The sequence below is a fragment of the Tinamus guttatus genome, unplaced genomic scaffold (assembly GCF_059628265.1).
Source record: "Tinamus guttatus ecotype Peru unplaced genomic scaffold, ASM5962826v1 Tinamus_guttatus_pri_ptg000052l, whole genome shotgun sequence".
NCBI classification, from domain to species: domain Eukaryota; kingdom Metazoa; phylum Chordata; class Aves; order Tinamiformes; family Tinamidae; genus Tinamus; species Tinamus guttatus.
This window is the reverse complement of record NW_028288586.1, coordinates 10,632,288-10,645,948: the sequence shown is the minus strand read 5'-3', so window position 1 is coordinate 10,645,948 and position 13,661 is coordinate 10,632,288. Positions and strand designations below refer to the sequence as shown.

At 38.5% G+C, this 13,661-nt stretch overlaps 1 protein-coding gene across 2 annotated transcripts in view; it reads left to right on the top strand.

Moving 5' to 3' along the window:
* HTT (huntingtin) overlaps positions 1 to 12,761 on the top strand; it is a 71,135-nt gene extending 58,374 nt beyond the window's left edge. For both annotated transcript variants that reach the window (XM_088540034.1, XM_088540033.1), the window contains exons 55-67: positions 1,821 to 1,975; positions 2,346 to 2,485; positions 2,639 to 2,721; positions 4,823 to 4,953; positions 5,136 to 5,265; positions 6,074 to 6,229; positions 7,543 to 7,733; positions 8,484 to 8,598; positions 8,860 to 9,073; positions 9,238 to 9,343; positions 10,639 to 10,801; positions 11,208 to 11,368; positions 12,533 to 12,761. In XM_088540034.1, coding sequence (XP_088396160.1) covers positions 1,821 to 1,975; positions 2,346 to 2,485; positions 2,639 to 2,721; positions 4,823 to 4,953; positions 5,136 to 5,265; positions 6,074 to 6,229; positions 7,543 to 7,733; positions 8,484 to 8,598; positions 8,860 to 9,073; positions 9,238 to 9,343; positions 10,639 to 10,801; positions 11,208 to 11,368; positions 12,533 to 12,746 — 1,959 coding nt within the window. In that variant the 3' untranslated portion in view covers positions 12,747 to 12,761. The remainder of the gene's footprint in view (positions 1 to 1,820; positions 1,976 to 2,345; positions 2,486 to 2,638; positions 2,722 to 4,822; positions 4,954 to 5,135; positions 5,266 to 6,073; positions 6,230 to 7,542; positions 7,734 to 8,483; positions 8,599 to 8,859; positions 9,074 to 9,237; positions 9,344 to 10,638; positions 10,802 to 11,207; positions 11,369 to 12,532) is intronic.
* The last annotated feature ends 900 nt before the right edge of the window (positions 12,762 to 13,661 follow it).

Genomic DNA, 13,661 nt, shown 5'->3' with positions numbered 1-13,661 from the left:
ATATACTAGTTAACCATAGCCAGTGTGTGCTGACCCATGCAATTAACTGCTATCTGAGGTCAAACATCGGTGGCAGCTTTGTGGTTTTGATAAGCTGCTTGGCTAGGATTGAATCAACTTGGAGGTGCACACCCATATCTCTTGCATCAAATTTTGGACTGTGTACTGGATAACTGGGCTTCTAGATCCCATGTCTCAGTTAAGTGCTCGAAGTTCAGCAGAATGTGGAGAGCAGAGCCAAAGAAACATATCTGTACCAAAAGAGAATTCGAGGATGAGCTTTGATCGCTGTTGCGAAAGAGACTTTCGCTCTTCAGTTGTGATTAGCTCTGCATCATGGTTCCTGCATACTTTCCACGGAGATCCAGACACTCAGTGGTGTCATCTGTAAATTGTGAATGGATCTGGTCTGGTTGGTGCAGAGCTGTTGCTAAAACATTTTAAAGAATCCAGAGGGTAGGTGCCTACAAGCAATGGATTCTGGGCTTGTGCCCCCTGCTTCCTAGGGATCAGGTACATAGACTCCAGCAAGGAGTATGTTATCATCCATCTCCCTGGCATCAGCATTTACTCTTTGCTAGACTGACTTTATGGCTTGGTGTGCAGCTTGCAGGATTTCTGAATTGTTTCTGAGTATGTGATAGCCCTTCTGCGTCAGACCGAAGGCTGCCTAGTCTTGGGTAGTTTGTCGTTTACTCTGTAGAAAGCTCTTGGATTTTAGGAGAGAGGCAATAGTGCTCCTTTACTCTCAAGGAAGATTAATATATTCAAGATTGCAAACATTTAAAGAATTGCTAGAAATATCAAGTTATGAAAAAAATAGAACTTGTTACCGTTTTAAGCTGTCTCAAAAGGACCAGATGAAATGAGTTAATGACGTATGCCCCAAACAATTCATTCTTGTTTGGTCTGATACCTTGAAGAAGGAAGCAGTCAATAAAACCAAATCAAAAGCTTCTGAGAAGCACCCTGATACTTGGAATCTGCAGGCTTTTGCATGTTGCCTTGACTTTTTAGTTTGGAAAACGCAGTTAACTCAAACTGCTATTGCTAAACAGTTCAGAGTAAGCAAGCAAAATACACTGCCAGTAGCAGGGAGGATGAGGCTGGCATTGCACCATGTAAGAAGTCTATTTTAAGAGATTTTTCAGTAAGTGTAGCTGCCTTCATCTGCAGTGGCGAGGTACCAAGCATACAGTATGTAGTTTTGAATACTTTTATGGGGAAAAACTGGCAATGCACTAAGTATGAATAATAAATTGAATGTAACACAGTAGTGTAGCAGAGTCTTATTTATCATACTTTTGAGGTGGTGTTAAATGAGTTTAAATACTTAAATATTTTCTGGAGAACGATATCCAGAGAAGTACTTCAGTAACTCATAATGAGTTTGAGATTCGTTCCTAAAAGAGCAATGATTAAAAATAGTTAACACCAATTCTTCTCTGCAGTTTCCAACTCCAGTTTGGTCTCATTTGATAATTTGGCTTGGGTAATGATAAGCTAGATGAGAACAAGGCAAATGTACGCTTTGAAAACTCTTAAATTATAACAGGCACCTTGAGATTTTAATGCTAATAGGATAGAGAGTACGTCCAGAATGATCAGAATGGCTGATGAGGTGGAAGCATTTGCAGGTGCCAGAGCAAGTAATGCTCTCTGTACTCTGCTTACATGTCAGCTAGATTTTTAGGTAGGAAGAAGTCTAGTTGTCAGGGTTGTCAATGAAAATTTAATGGAAGGAAATAAATGCTAATATTCAGGGCTTTTAGACTTCTCTTTTTTTTTCCAATTCAAATTACAGTAAGTTCATTTTACAGGAAGATACAGAGAGGACCCAAATTAATGTTCTTGCAGTACAAGCCATAACTTCCTTGGTGCTGAGCGCGATGACGATACCGGTTGCAGGCAATCCAGCAGTGAGCTGTTTGGAACAGCAGCCTCGCAACAAAGCTTTAAAAGCGTTGGACACAAGGTATTTTTCCATTTATGTTAAAATGCATAAATGTTATAGTCGTGGTTAATAATTAAAATAAGTTAACTTAAACTGGTGATAGCAAAAATGTATATAGCCTGAATTTTCTAAAGTATGGGGGTGTGTAGATTAATCTGTTTGCATAGACATCGTGTGGACTCAGCATTAGGAACCTGGTGAGTTAAAAGATACCTGAAAAATGAACTAAAATCTAGCAGCGTTTAGAGTGCATCTGTTTAAGCACTTCTCAATTTTAGCACCTCTGAAAGTGAAAATAAGCATCATGTAACATTGTGGAATGAGCTAGTCAGACTTGCATGAAAGGATTTAAAAAAAACTTTGCTGACATTGATTTCTCCTGGGCTTTCAGGTTTGGGAGGAAGCTAAGTGTTATCAGGGGAATTGTTGAACAAGAAATCCAAGCAATGGTATCAAAGAGAGATAATATTGCTACTCATCACTTATATCAAGCTTGGGACCCTGTTCCGTCACTTTCTCCTGCTACTACAGGTAAATGCCTTTGTATGGGCGGGCAGGGAGGGAATTTCTTCTGAATGTGGAAGTAGAAAAGATATTTTAGAAGGTTTTTTTTGAAACCTGCTCTGCAGGAAATGCAAAGATTTTCAGATCTATTTAGACATGCATGCTTCTGTTTCTCTACAGGTGCTCTTATCAGCCACGATAAACTCTTACTGCAGATCAATACTGAACGAGAAATCGGAGATATGGATTATAAACTGGGACAGGTTTGTTTACTCCTAGCTTGCTTTTTGTTACCCTTTCTCCTAATTTGTGAAAATCCCATTTAAACAGCTTTGCTTAACATCAGTTTTGAACTAAAGGCTCTAACTGACGTACAGGGTAGCTGATAATTGGTTGATTCTTTTCAGCCAGCCTTCTGCCTCTCCCAGGGTTTTTGCTTTTGTGGGCAAGATCTACTCCATGATTCAGCTGCTGAGCTGTACTTCTCGGCTCTGGGAAATAAAGAACACTTGCAGTGATTTATTCCACTTCATCTGTGGGATTTTAATTTGCTATAGTGTTCTTGCAGTAGTCCTTAGGAGAAATCATTGAACATGCTATAGGATATGTGAGGGTTTTTTGTTTATTTTAATATTAAGTCCAGGCTAGGAACGTAAGTTTAACTGAATTGTACTAGTTGAAAATATGCATTTAGTGGTTAAAAAATACTTCTGAGTGCAATTTTTATCTATGTATTTAACTCCTTGAAAATTATTCTTTATATAAACTTACATATATACACTTCAAATGTATTTCACTAGTACAGTAGTATGTATTAGTAAAAAAATACACAGTGAGATACTGAACTCCTTAGCTTTTTCCTTGAATAATTCTGCATGTGGTGTGTATTGCTTAGCAAGAGAAAGCATACTGTCTAGAGCTGAGTTCTTCTGTTTAAGAAAGACTTCCTGAGCTATGTGAGGAACTAACTAATAACTAGCAGAAAAAGTTGAAAACATGGGAAGTGTCACTTTCCTTTTGGTATTTTCAGCTGAAAAGTAATTTACAATCCTGACCCTGCAATACATAGCATACAACACTAAAAAATATATGTAGAATATTCTGAATTTGTTGATCTGAATATAAATGGCTTATCTGTGTGATTTTCACATGAGTTATATTTTTCGAATGGATCATACTTAGGAAAGAATTCTTGTAAATAGAAATTGAGTTCTATTTATACTTTTTTTTTCTTTCTCTTCCTGTCCCACCTTTTGTTTAGCCTTCCACAGCTGTCTGAAGAATAATAATTACAAAGTAGTGAGCTTCCAGGTTGAATTTGTACAAGAGTTCACCCAAATTGAAATTTATCCTCAGTTTGAGCCTTGATAAAAGTTCATAATGAAAAAAAATGCTGCAGTTTACCATTATCTGTACCAAGCATAAAAGCCCAGTGAATGGTGTGTGTGTATGTAGAGTGAAAATGCTGCAGAGGACGTTTCCTGGTGCACTGTGGTGTTGGATACTGTAGATCAACACATGGAAGTTTTCCTGCACGGTGTAGCGTGCAGATTTGTATTGCCTGTGTTTGTTACAGAACAAGCCAAAAGAAAAGTTAACAATAAAAAGTCTTTTCAAGTGAGGAGAAAAGTAATTGATCTTCACAAATAAATATCGCCACGTTTAGAAACAGGTGAAGGTGTGTAAACATACCAAGACAAAAATGAAGGTTTATCAGTTAAGTCTTACTGATGAAGAAAATTTTCTGAAGATGAACAATTGTTCTGAAGGTCTATAAATTAGAAATTATAAACTCTTAAAAAGCCGTAAAAAGCTTTCTTTATAGATAATTTCTTACTTAGCCTGAAATCTGGGACCTAAAATCTCGTTCCTTTTTTCTTTTTCATTTTCAGAGAAAAGGTTGAATTGCAATTAGGTGTACTGGGTTCTAGTTTAAAAAACATTTATAAATGCATTTTCTGTTGAGCTTTTTCAAATTTACTGAGCCTCTTTCTTAATGTGAAATGTAAATATTTACATTTTTGGGTCTGACGTGTTGACTTTTGGGTGATGTGAGGTAGTTAGAGCATGCTGAAGGTTCAGCCAGCAGCTACTGTTGCTATCACCTGTGTAGCTCCAGCAAGCTGTGTGGTACTGCTGTGTTTGCTGTGCCATGCAATCTAAAGTACCTTCATCTACAGAGAATGAACAAAGTGCTAAAAGTTTAAGTGATGTATAGTTCATGTAAAAGTTATTCGAGGTTGTGTGTTCATTGCTTATGTCATTTAAATGAAAATTGCGTTGGATGGCTTAGATTTTTTCTATTCTGACTGTTAAATGATGGGCTGCTTTGCTGTTTTTGTTTCTCTTTTCCTGTGTTACAAGGTCTCTATACACTCCATATGGTTAGGAAATAATATCACTCCATTGAGAGAAGAAGAGTGGGGTGAGGATGAAGAAGATGAGAATGACATGCCTGCTCCTCCTTCACCACCAACCTCTCCTATTAACACCAGGTGCCTTATTTTTTTTTCTTCTCTGTCCTTTCTCTGGTCAATAAACTTCTATCTCTTCCTTCTGAGCTAAATAAAGCAATCAAAACAGGCTTTATAAATTGGAGGGGTGGGCAATTTCAAATTGATTATGTTAGCAGGACATAAGAATATACATCTTAACACTTGTTCGTTGTGTTTTGCAGGAAACACCGAGCTGGTGTAGATATACATTCCTGTTCTCAGTTCTTGCTGGAGCTATATAGTCAGTGGATATTGCCATCAAACCCCAGCAAGAGAACACCAGTCATTTTGATTAGCGAAGTGGTGCGATCAGTAAGTAAAAAAAAAAAAAAAAAAAAAAAAGTTTTCAGTCAGCATTGAGTATATGTTACTGAACAGTTAGAGCTACCCAGGGTTTGTAAAAAAAAAAAAATATTTTGCAATATATAGCAAAATTTGATTTTATTGGCAGTGCTGTTATGTGGGCTGTATAGAAATACAGCTTGTGCAACTAGGACCTTATAATCTTTTGAATTATTTAAGCAGCTGGATTGTATTCTGCTGCTAAGCTGCAAATACATTATTTTTCCGTAATACTAGTTCTTGACTGCTTAGTGAAAATAGATTTCAGACCATCCTATCTGTTCATGAAACAAATGAAGAGAATAACTATGCAAGAAGCACTGTCTTAATCGACTTGTGTGGCTATTGAAACATACAAGAAATACTGAAGAGAAATTGTTTAGAACGTGTACTGATAACCACTGTTCACTATTGTAAAGGTTTAAATGAAACTATCCTTCTCGGATTGTGTGTATTGTATATTTTTGGATGTTTTAGTACATAGTAAATGGTGACCTTCTTTTGGTTTCCAGAATGCCATGCTACAATGGGCTTGGTTTTGTAAACTTTAAAAAAGAACCCTGTAGGGGGTTTGAAGAGCTCTGTTTGGAGGTGGTTGGGGGCGGGGGGGAGTTAATTCTGAACAGGTTAATAACTATTATTTTTTACATGATTGAGGAATATTTTGTTGACATTTACATGGAAGGGGAGAGTTGCTATTCTTTTTTTCTTTTTTTTAAAAAAAAACTGTGCTGCTTGCTAATGGTATGTTCTGTGTTCAATTTGTGTTTATGTGCAGCTTCTGGCAGTGTCAGACTTATTTACAGAAAGGAATCAGTTTGAGATGATGTACACAACACTGACAGAGCTGCGGAAGGTTCACCCATCAGAAGATGAGATCCTTATACAGTATTTGGTACCAGCCACTTGTAAGGCTGCTGCTGTTCTTGGAATGGTAAGAAATTTCAGGGAAATTTGTTGCAAATTTCAGGGAAATTTGTTGCAAATTTGTGAGCATTTAGTCCAAGTAGTCCATTCCTTCCGCCACAAAAATCCGACTTCTTGGTAAGAATGATTCTGCTCTAGGAAAATATCTTAGCTGATCTGCATGGCTGTTAGAATTAAAGACAGTAATTGTTATTTTCTGAGGGCCATTTCAAAATGGGATTATTTTTAAAATGTTACAAGTACTTTAGAATAAGCCGACATTTCTAGAAACTCTGTATGAAACTAGCATAAAACTCTATAGATAATAATAATAAAAAGATTTTGAAAGCTTTTAGAGTTGGACTTTCATTAGTTATTGTAGGAGTAACTGTGAAAGTGATAGCAAAAATATCAAAGCAGACCTAGAGATAAGGAGAATTTTCCACTTGAGCTAGTAACACTTTCTTGGAAGCAAATACCTGGATAAATAGGTTAGTGGGGGAATAAAGGCTTTATTCCAGCAAAAGCTGTTTCTTGTCCTGCGCTGTTATATTGAAAATGTATTTAAAAAGAACAACTAAAGAGTGCACACTGTAAATCTGGGCTGTAATATATACTTAATGAATATACAAATACAATAAAGCAAATAATTCTTAAATGCTTATTTTCTTGCAGGTATCTGTATTTTTTAGATGCATATTTTGAGATTTTGCTTCAGTTTTAAATTTTAACACAGGTTAGAAAGTTTTTGTGTAGCCAAATAGATTATTGTACTTAGATAATGGGAAATGAAGTGTTTGATACCAGCTTTATACCTGAAGACTGAGCCTGTGAGCGAGATGTCCAGGTCTGAGTGCCAGTGGCCTTGCAGGACAGACAGACGGGTCTCTGGGCTGTGAGCTGAGGGGTGGCACTGCTCTCCTGGGCAGTCTGCAGGCAGCCAGCAGTCGGCCTCATGTAGAGGCATCCCTTGTAGCTGGCGAGCCAGGAGGATGGACTGGCTGGGGGCTGGATGTGAAGGGTGCTACTGTAGCCTGTGGCTTACTGAATTATTGCTTATTTTGTTCTGTTAGTTACAAATAGTTATTTTTAAAGGCAAAACAAAGTAATTCAAACATCGCGTGGCATCAGTTTGCCAGTTAATCTGCAAGTCTCCTCCAGTCTTCAATATCTGATTATATTAACCTCGTGCTGATTCACACTACTGTTTTGAGCCAGATTCATGGTTCAGGCTCAATTTACTGCTCCTTATTTTGTTCCAAGTATTTCCAGATGTCAGAAGCAGCAGAATGGCAGACTGAGCTAGTACTGGCTTCCAACTGTTGCTTGTGTTTGCGCTAGGACAAAGCGGTGGCTGAGCCGGTGAGTCGGCTGCTGGAGTCGACCTTGCGCAGCACCCACATGCCGAGCCGCATCGGAGCCCTGCATGGGATTCTCTACGTTCTCGAGTGTGACCTGCTGGATGAAACAGCAAAGCAGCTCATTCCAGTTATCACCGAGTACCTGCTCTCCAATTTGAGAGGCGTAGCACAGTAAGACTGCCCCTCTCCGTGTCCTCTTCATGTGGGAAATTTTTCTTTTATGTTAAGCAAAAGAATACGCGTGTGGAAATAGTCTGTCTTATCTTGACCTGATTTAAAATCAAACAGAAACTTTATCAAGACATCTCGGGTTGCCGTGTTGAAAGTGTAGAGGTAGCTTTTCTTGCCCTGTAAATGTTTCTGCTTCTGCCTAGAACTCTTGCCTGCTTATGTGCAAACAAAAAAGCTCTTTGTGGCTTGCTACTGTAGGACATTTTTACAGCAGGCTCTTACATCAAACAAGCAACTTAAGTTTTTGGCATTTACACTGAAATCTTAAAACAAGAAGCTTTGATAGCTTTGTCTTTTGTTCCTTTGCTGAATTGTGTTCCCTAAGCCCTACCTTATTTTTCACTTAAAGGGCTTGCTCTTTTCTTATTCAAGTTTTGCTTGAGTAAGAACTGCAGGATCAGCAGTGAAACGTATTTGTCCTAAACAATTCAGGTAATGAAAGACTGTGATTATATTGCCAAAAATTTCTTGTGAATATTGCACTGGATTACCATAAGCAGTGCTCTTTTATGGCATATGGTAAGCTTGTGTAAATCACTTTGTGTTAGTTTTTGTAATTTAAAAACTGATGTTAGTTTGTGTGTAAGTTTCACATGGATAAAAAATGATGTTTTAAGGACTGTATTGCCTCTATTCGTGACATATACTGCTTTGATGAATGTAACCACTGGTGTTCTTGCTTATCTGCAGCTGTGTGAATGTCCATAACCAACAGCACATCCTAGTAATGTGTGCGACTGCCTTCTATTTGATAGAGAACTACCCGCTTGATGTAGGGCCTGAATTCTCTGCAGGCATCATACAGGTATGTTGCCATTCCCCTCGTCACAGGGGCAGCCTGCGTAGATACCTTTCACACTGGTATCTAGTTTTATTTTAGTTTTGTCAGATTTTCTTAAAGCAACAGTCTTTGTAGTTTATATATATATATATATATATATATGCACACATATATATGTGTGTGTATATATGTATATGTATATATGTAAGGTGCAGTGGTATGCTGCTAGAATATGACCTAAATACATCCCAAGACCAAGCAGTCGGCTTTGTTTCTTTATTTCAGATGTGTGGAGTCATGGTATCTGGAAGTGATGAGGCAACACCATCCAATATTTATCATTGTGTCCTGAGAGGCCTAGAACGACTCCTCCTCTCGGAGCAGCTTTCCAGGCTGGATAGTGAATCCCTAGTTAAACTGAGCGTTGACAGAGTAAATGTGCAGAGTCCTCACAGAGCCATGGCAGCACTTGGGTTAATGCTGACTTGCATGTACACAGGTATTTGCTGTTTTTTTGCCTCGTATCATCTGACAGATTATTTTGTTTCAAAAAACCCTCTGGCTTTCTATCAATGCCAAATTTCTTCAGTTGTTTTTGTTACCAAGGCTAAAAACCTCTTATGTTGGCATTCACAGTAAACTTGCAGCATTTTTTTTTTTTAGGAAAAGAAAAAATCAGCCCCAGTCGCACCACAGATGCAAATCCTGCTGCTCCTGACAGCGAATCTGTGATTGTAGCTATGGAGCGAGTATCTGTCCTTTTTGATAGGTAAGATAATAAAACCTATGTTAGGAGGAGGAGAAAAGACAATTCCCTTTGGCACTGTGTGATCACAGCTCTATTTGACAGTTCTGATATTTAATTGATGCTGTTTCTCTGCTTACCTTTGCTTAAAATTGATACTTGTAGTATACACAGTAACACTGGTGGAATTGCTGAACCCAGCAAAAACATACAGGAATGTAAATGGGAAACAGACTTCTCCTAACTGATACTGTGTGTTGCAAAGACCATAATAGTTTCTAAGTGTATTTCCAGCTCACTTTTGTCAAACTCTTAAGTGCTTTTCAGGATGTCTTCTCAAGGATATAGTCAAGGATATAAATTGAGTTTACAGGAAATCATCTTTCAAGACACCCTTAGGAGTTTATAAACCTTTTTCTCCTTCCCCCACCCAAGTGTTGCTCTTCCCAAGGCTGTTAAGTAATTGCACTGGAAGGGCACAGTAAAATTTCTCTATTCACCTGGAACTCATTTAATGGAAATATTTCAAAACTCCTGTTTTCATCTGGCAATCTCAAGCTGTGTTAAATGAGCATAGCATGTTCGACTTTTTCATAGTAGTTTGTGGCATATTGGTTTACATTTTTAAGTGTTCAGTGGTTTTGCCATAAAACTGGGTGAAGGTCATACTTAATGCACTGTGTGAGAACAGGGCTAGAGCCGTGCCTGGTGCTATTGAAAATACCATTCTTAAAAAGTTAGCAAGCAAATGTGAATGCTAACAGCAGAAAATAACTCCTGTGGGTGAAATGACAATACACTGGCTTGATCTTGATGCATCAACAAATGCAACCTCTATTAGAAAGGGCTTCCAATCAGTGTTGCTTAAATAAACTTTTAAGTTGAAGTAACTTTTGGTAGAACTTTTGGTAGAACTTTTGGTAGAACTTTTGGTAGAACTTTTGGTAGAACTTTTGGTAGAACTTTTGGTAGAACTTTTGGTAGAACTTTTGGTAGAACTTTTGGTAGAACTTTTGGTAGAACTTTTGGTAGAACTTTTGGTAGAACTTTTGGTAGAACTTTTGGTAGAACTTTTGGTAGAACTTTTGGTAGAACTTTTGGTAGAACTTTTGGTAGAACTTTTGGTAGAACTTTTGGTAGAACTTTTGGTTATATTAAGATTAGTGAAGACTTGGATTGCTCAATGTTGAAGACTTTGTCTGCAGACTAAAAAAAAATTTAAAATGTTCTTCCTGATGACAGCTAAATAGAAGAACGAAACATTTGAGTGTTCATCACTGAACCACATCATCATGTTCTTTATTTTTTTTTCTCCTTAGGATCAGGAAAGGATTTCCTTTTGAAGCTAGAGTAGTTGCTCGGATCCTTCCACAATTCCTTGATGACTTTTTCCCCCCACAAGATGTGATGAATAAAGTTATTGGCGAATTCCTGTCTAATCAGCAGCCATACCCACAGTTCATGGCAACAGTGGTTTATAAGGTAGTGCTTATATGTTTTATCCTTACATGTTACAGGGGACTTGTCCATAGTTTGCAGCTCTTCAGTACTGGAATCTGAAGGTGAAATAACAGTTTTGATAGATCTAGCAAATCATTTGGCAGTGACTGATTTGCTGAGAGCTGTGTCTTCCCAGGGAAATGGACTGCTGGTCTCACCCAGGTAATGGGAAAATTAAGATTGGGAATTCAGTGCTCAGACTCTTCAGATCTCAAGGAGCTAGACCAGGTTATTTGGGCTAATGAACTGTGGGCTCAAGCTCCTGCAGACTCCTTTGGGCTTCAGAGTACCCAACTCTTCAGCATCTATGTCCTGGACTCACGCATCGCAACTAAACTCTTTGCAGTGTCCGTCTGCGATGTAAAACCTTCTGCTCCAACTCTTGCAGGTGTTCCAGACCCTACATACCACTGGGCAGTCCTCAATGGTCCGTGACTGGGTGATGCTGTCCCTGTCTAACTTCACCCAGAGAACACCTGTGGCCATGGCCATGTGGAGTCTGTCCTGCTTTTTCGTCAGTGCTTCCACCAGCCAGTGGATTTCAGCAATGTATCCTAACGAGATGGAACACATGCCCTTTCTGGGAAGCACATCGATAGCTCTGGAGGGAAAAGTACCCAACTGGAACATGAAAAGCATGTGGAGGGTATGCAAAAAAGCATGTGCAAGGGATGCAAATACCACTTTTAGGCTAGTGGTGCTTCAGGTTTGACAAAAAGAGAAGTTCTAAACAGATGATGAGATTTCAGTTAGCCACTGCTACCGTCTAATCCTTGTCACTCTGCAAAATGGTTTAACTCTCCTTTGTGAGCTTCATCTTTAGGAACCGTTTTGAAACTCCTAGCAGGAGATACCAGTTGATACTAATCTGTATTTGTTTACAGATCTGTAACCAATATTAAAACTATTTTAAGGCTTAGAAGAAGCTAAATCCTTGTAGAACTAGGGAAAAACTTTACATTCATGACGTAGTATGCTTTATTTGGTTGAATATAAACAAATTTAAATATATATTTTCATAAGAACATTAATATTTTAGAAGTTGTATTGAGATCTTCACCAGGCATTTTTGCAATGTCTTTGTATAAAGACATTGAGCCATGTTCCTTCTGCAAGATAATTTAAAAAAATAAAAATAAATAAAAATATTATCCTCTACATAGAAGCAAAAACTGTCTTTTGGAAGTATTTTCGTGGAGGTAAACTGCAGTAATAGTGAGCTTTGGCAGTAAAATGCCATTGGCCAAATAGGCTGGAACGGCTGAAAGCCATAGTAGTACCAGAACTAGCTTTATTTAAAGCAAACACAAAAACATGATAAAATAGCCTTATATTTCATAACAGACAAAAAAAAAAAACATATCTCATTAGGCTATAAATTTCCTAATGACTCTTCATTTCAGAAATTCTTTTTGGCCGTAAGCGGTGCAATCTGTTTTGTTGATGCTGCTATTTCCTCCAGTAGATCAATTAAGAAAAATACTGCCAGGTTAAAATGAGTCTCTGGGAATAAAAAATTGCATACGGTTGATGAAGAAATAGGATTTCATTAGTGGCAGCGTAATTGCTAATTTGAGGATAGTTTGCACTTTAATGTTGTTAATGAACTGAAAAATACACAATTTTATTGAGAACAATACTCAGCCATTATAAAAAGATGACTAACCCCAACGTGCTGTTGCCACCCTGTTATAACCTTAACTTGCATCTCAGTCTTCCACACGTTATCAGCAGAATGGGGAAATCGGAGCAGGTGGATGTTAACATCTTCTGTTTGGTGGCCATAGACTTCTACCGCAATCAGATAGATGAAGAGTTGGACCGGAGGGCCTTCCAGTCGGTGTTTGAAGTGGTGGCCTCTCCAGGAAGCCCCTATCACCGCCTGCTGACTTGCCTGCAAAACGTCCACAAGGTCACAGCCTGCTGAACGGCCCCGTGCAGAGCGGAGTGACTCTGCGGCTGTTGTAATACAGGATCAAGAAAGCCCGTGGGTTGCACTGGGTAGGTTTGGAGCTGCCAGGTTCTGCTTGAAGACTGCATGGAGGAGTGCTCTGCCTCGCTGAAATTCTCCTCAGAAGTCGAGGGTAACTTTGCCCTTGTTGCTGACTTCAGACAACTGTGGGTGACCAGGAACGCGTCGGTCTTCTAAGGGATGTTTGGGACTAAACGGAGACCGATTTGCTAAGTAAAACACGAGCAAGTGCTCCATGCCAGGTAACTGATGCTACTCCTCTTCCCAGTTCAGCTCCAGTCACTGTTTTGCAGCTGGTAAGGAACGGACACAAACACTCCTGTTGCAAGTTGCAGTCATTAGAAAATCACATTGTTTTACGTACCTGTATATATTGTTGTGTAGTACGGGATAGAAATTGTTTCCTAATGTCTCTCCCAAACAAGGAAAAGAGAAAATGGCTTTCGTGGGTTGCACTTCCAGCATGTGATTCCTCTCTGGACTGTCTGATACCCTGTGGTGTATGTGTTGGTGGTCTCGGAGATGTAGTGCACATACGTAAACCACACTTTTTTCTTTGTTCTTCTCAGGATTTAAAATTTGAGTACAGTATATCAGTAAAAGAAATTTTAACTTAAATATTTCTATATCATGTACAGTATGTAAAATTGTAAGATGTGTGGTGCATGAGCCGTGCTTGTAATCCCAGATGAACAGGAGCCACGCAACCGAATGTCGACATCTGTATTGTCACCATATGTTTCCTTGTGCGCAAATTCATACTCCTTTTGAAAATCCATCTTACTGTACAGATTACACTTTTGTTTTGCATCTCACTTTTTCTTAAAGTGCTTTAAAACTGGAATATATTGATTAATTTGTGCTGAGAGA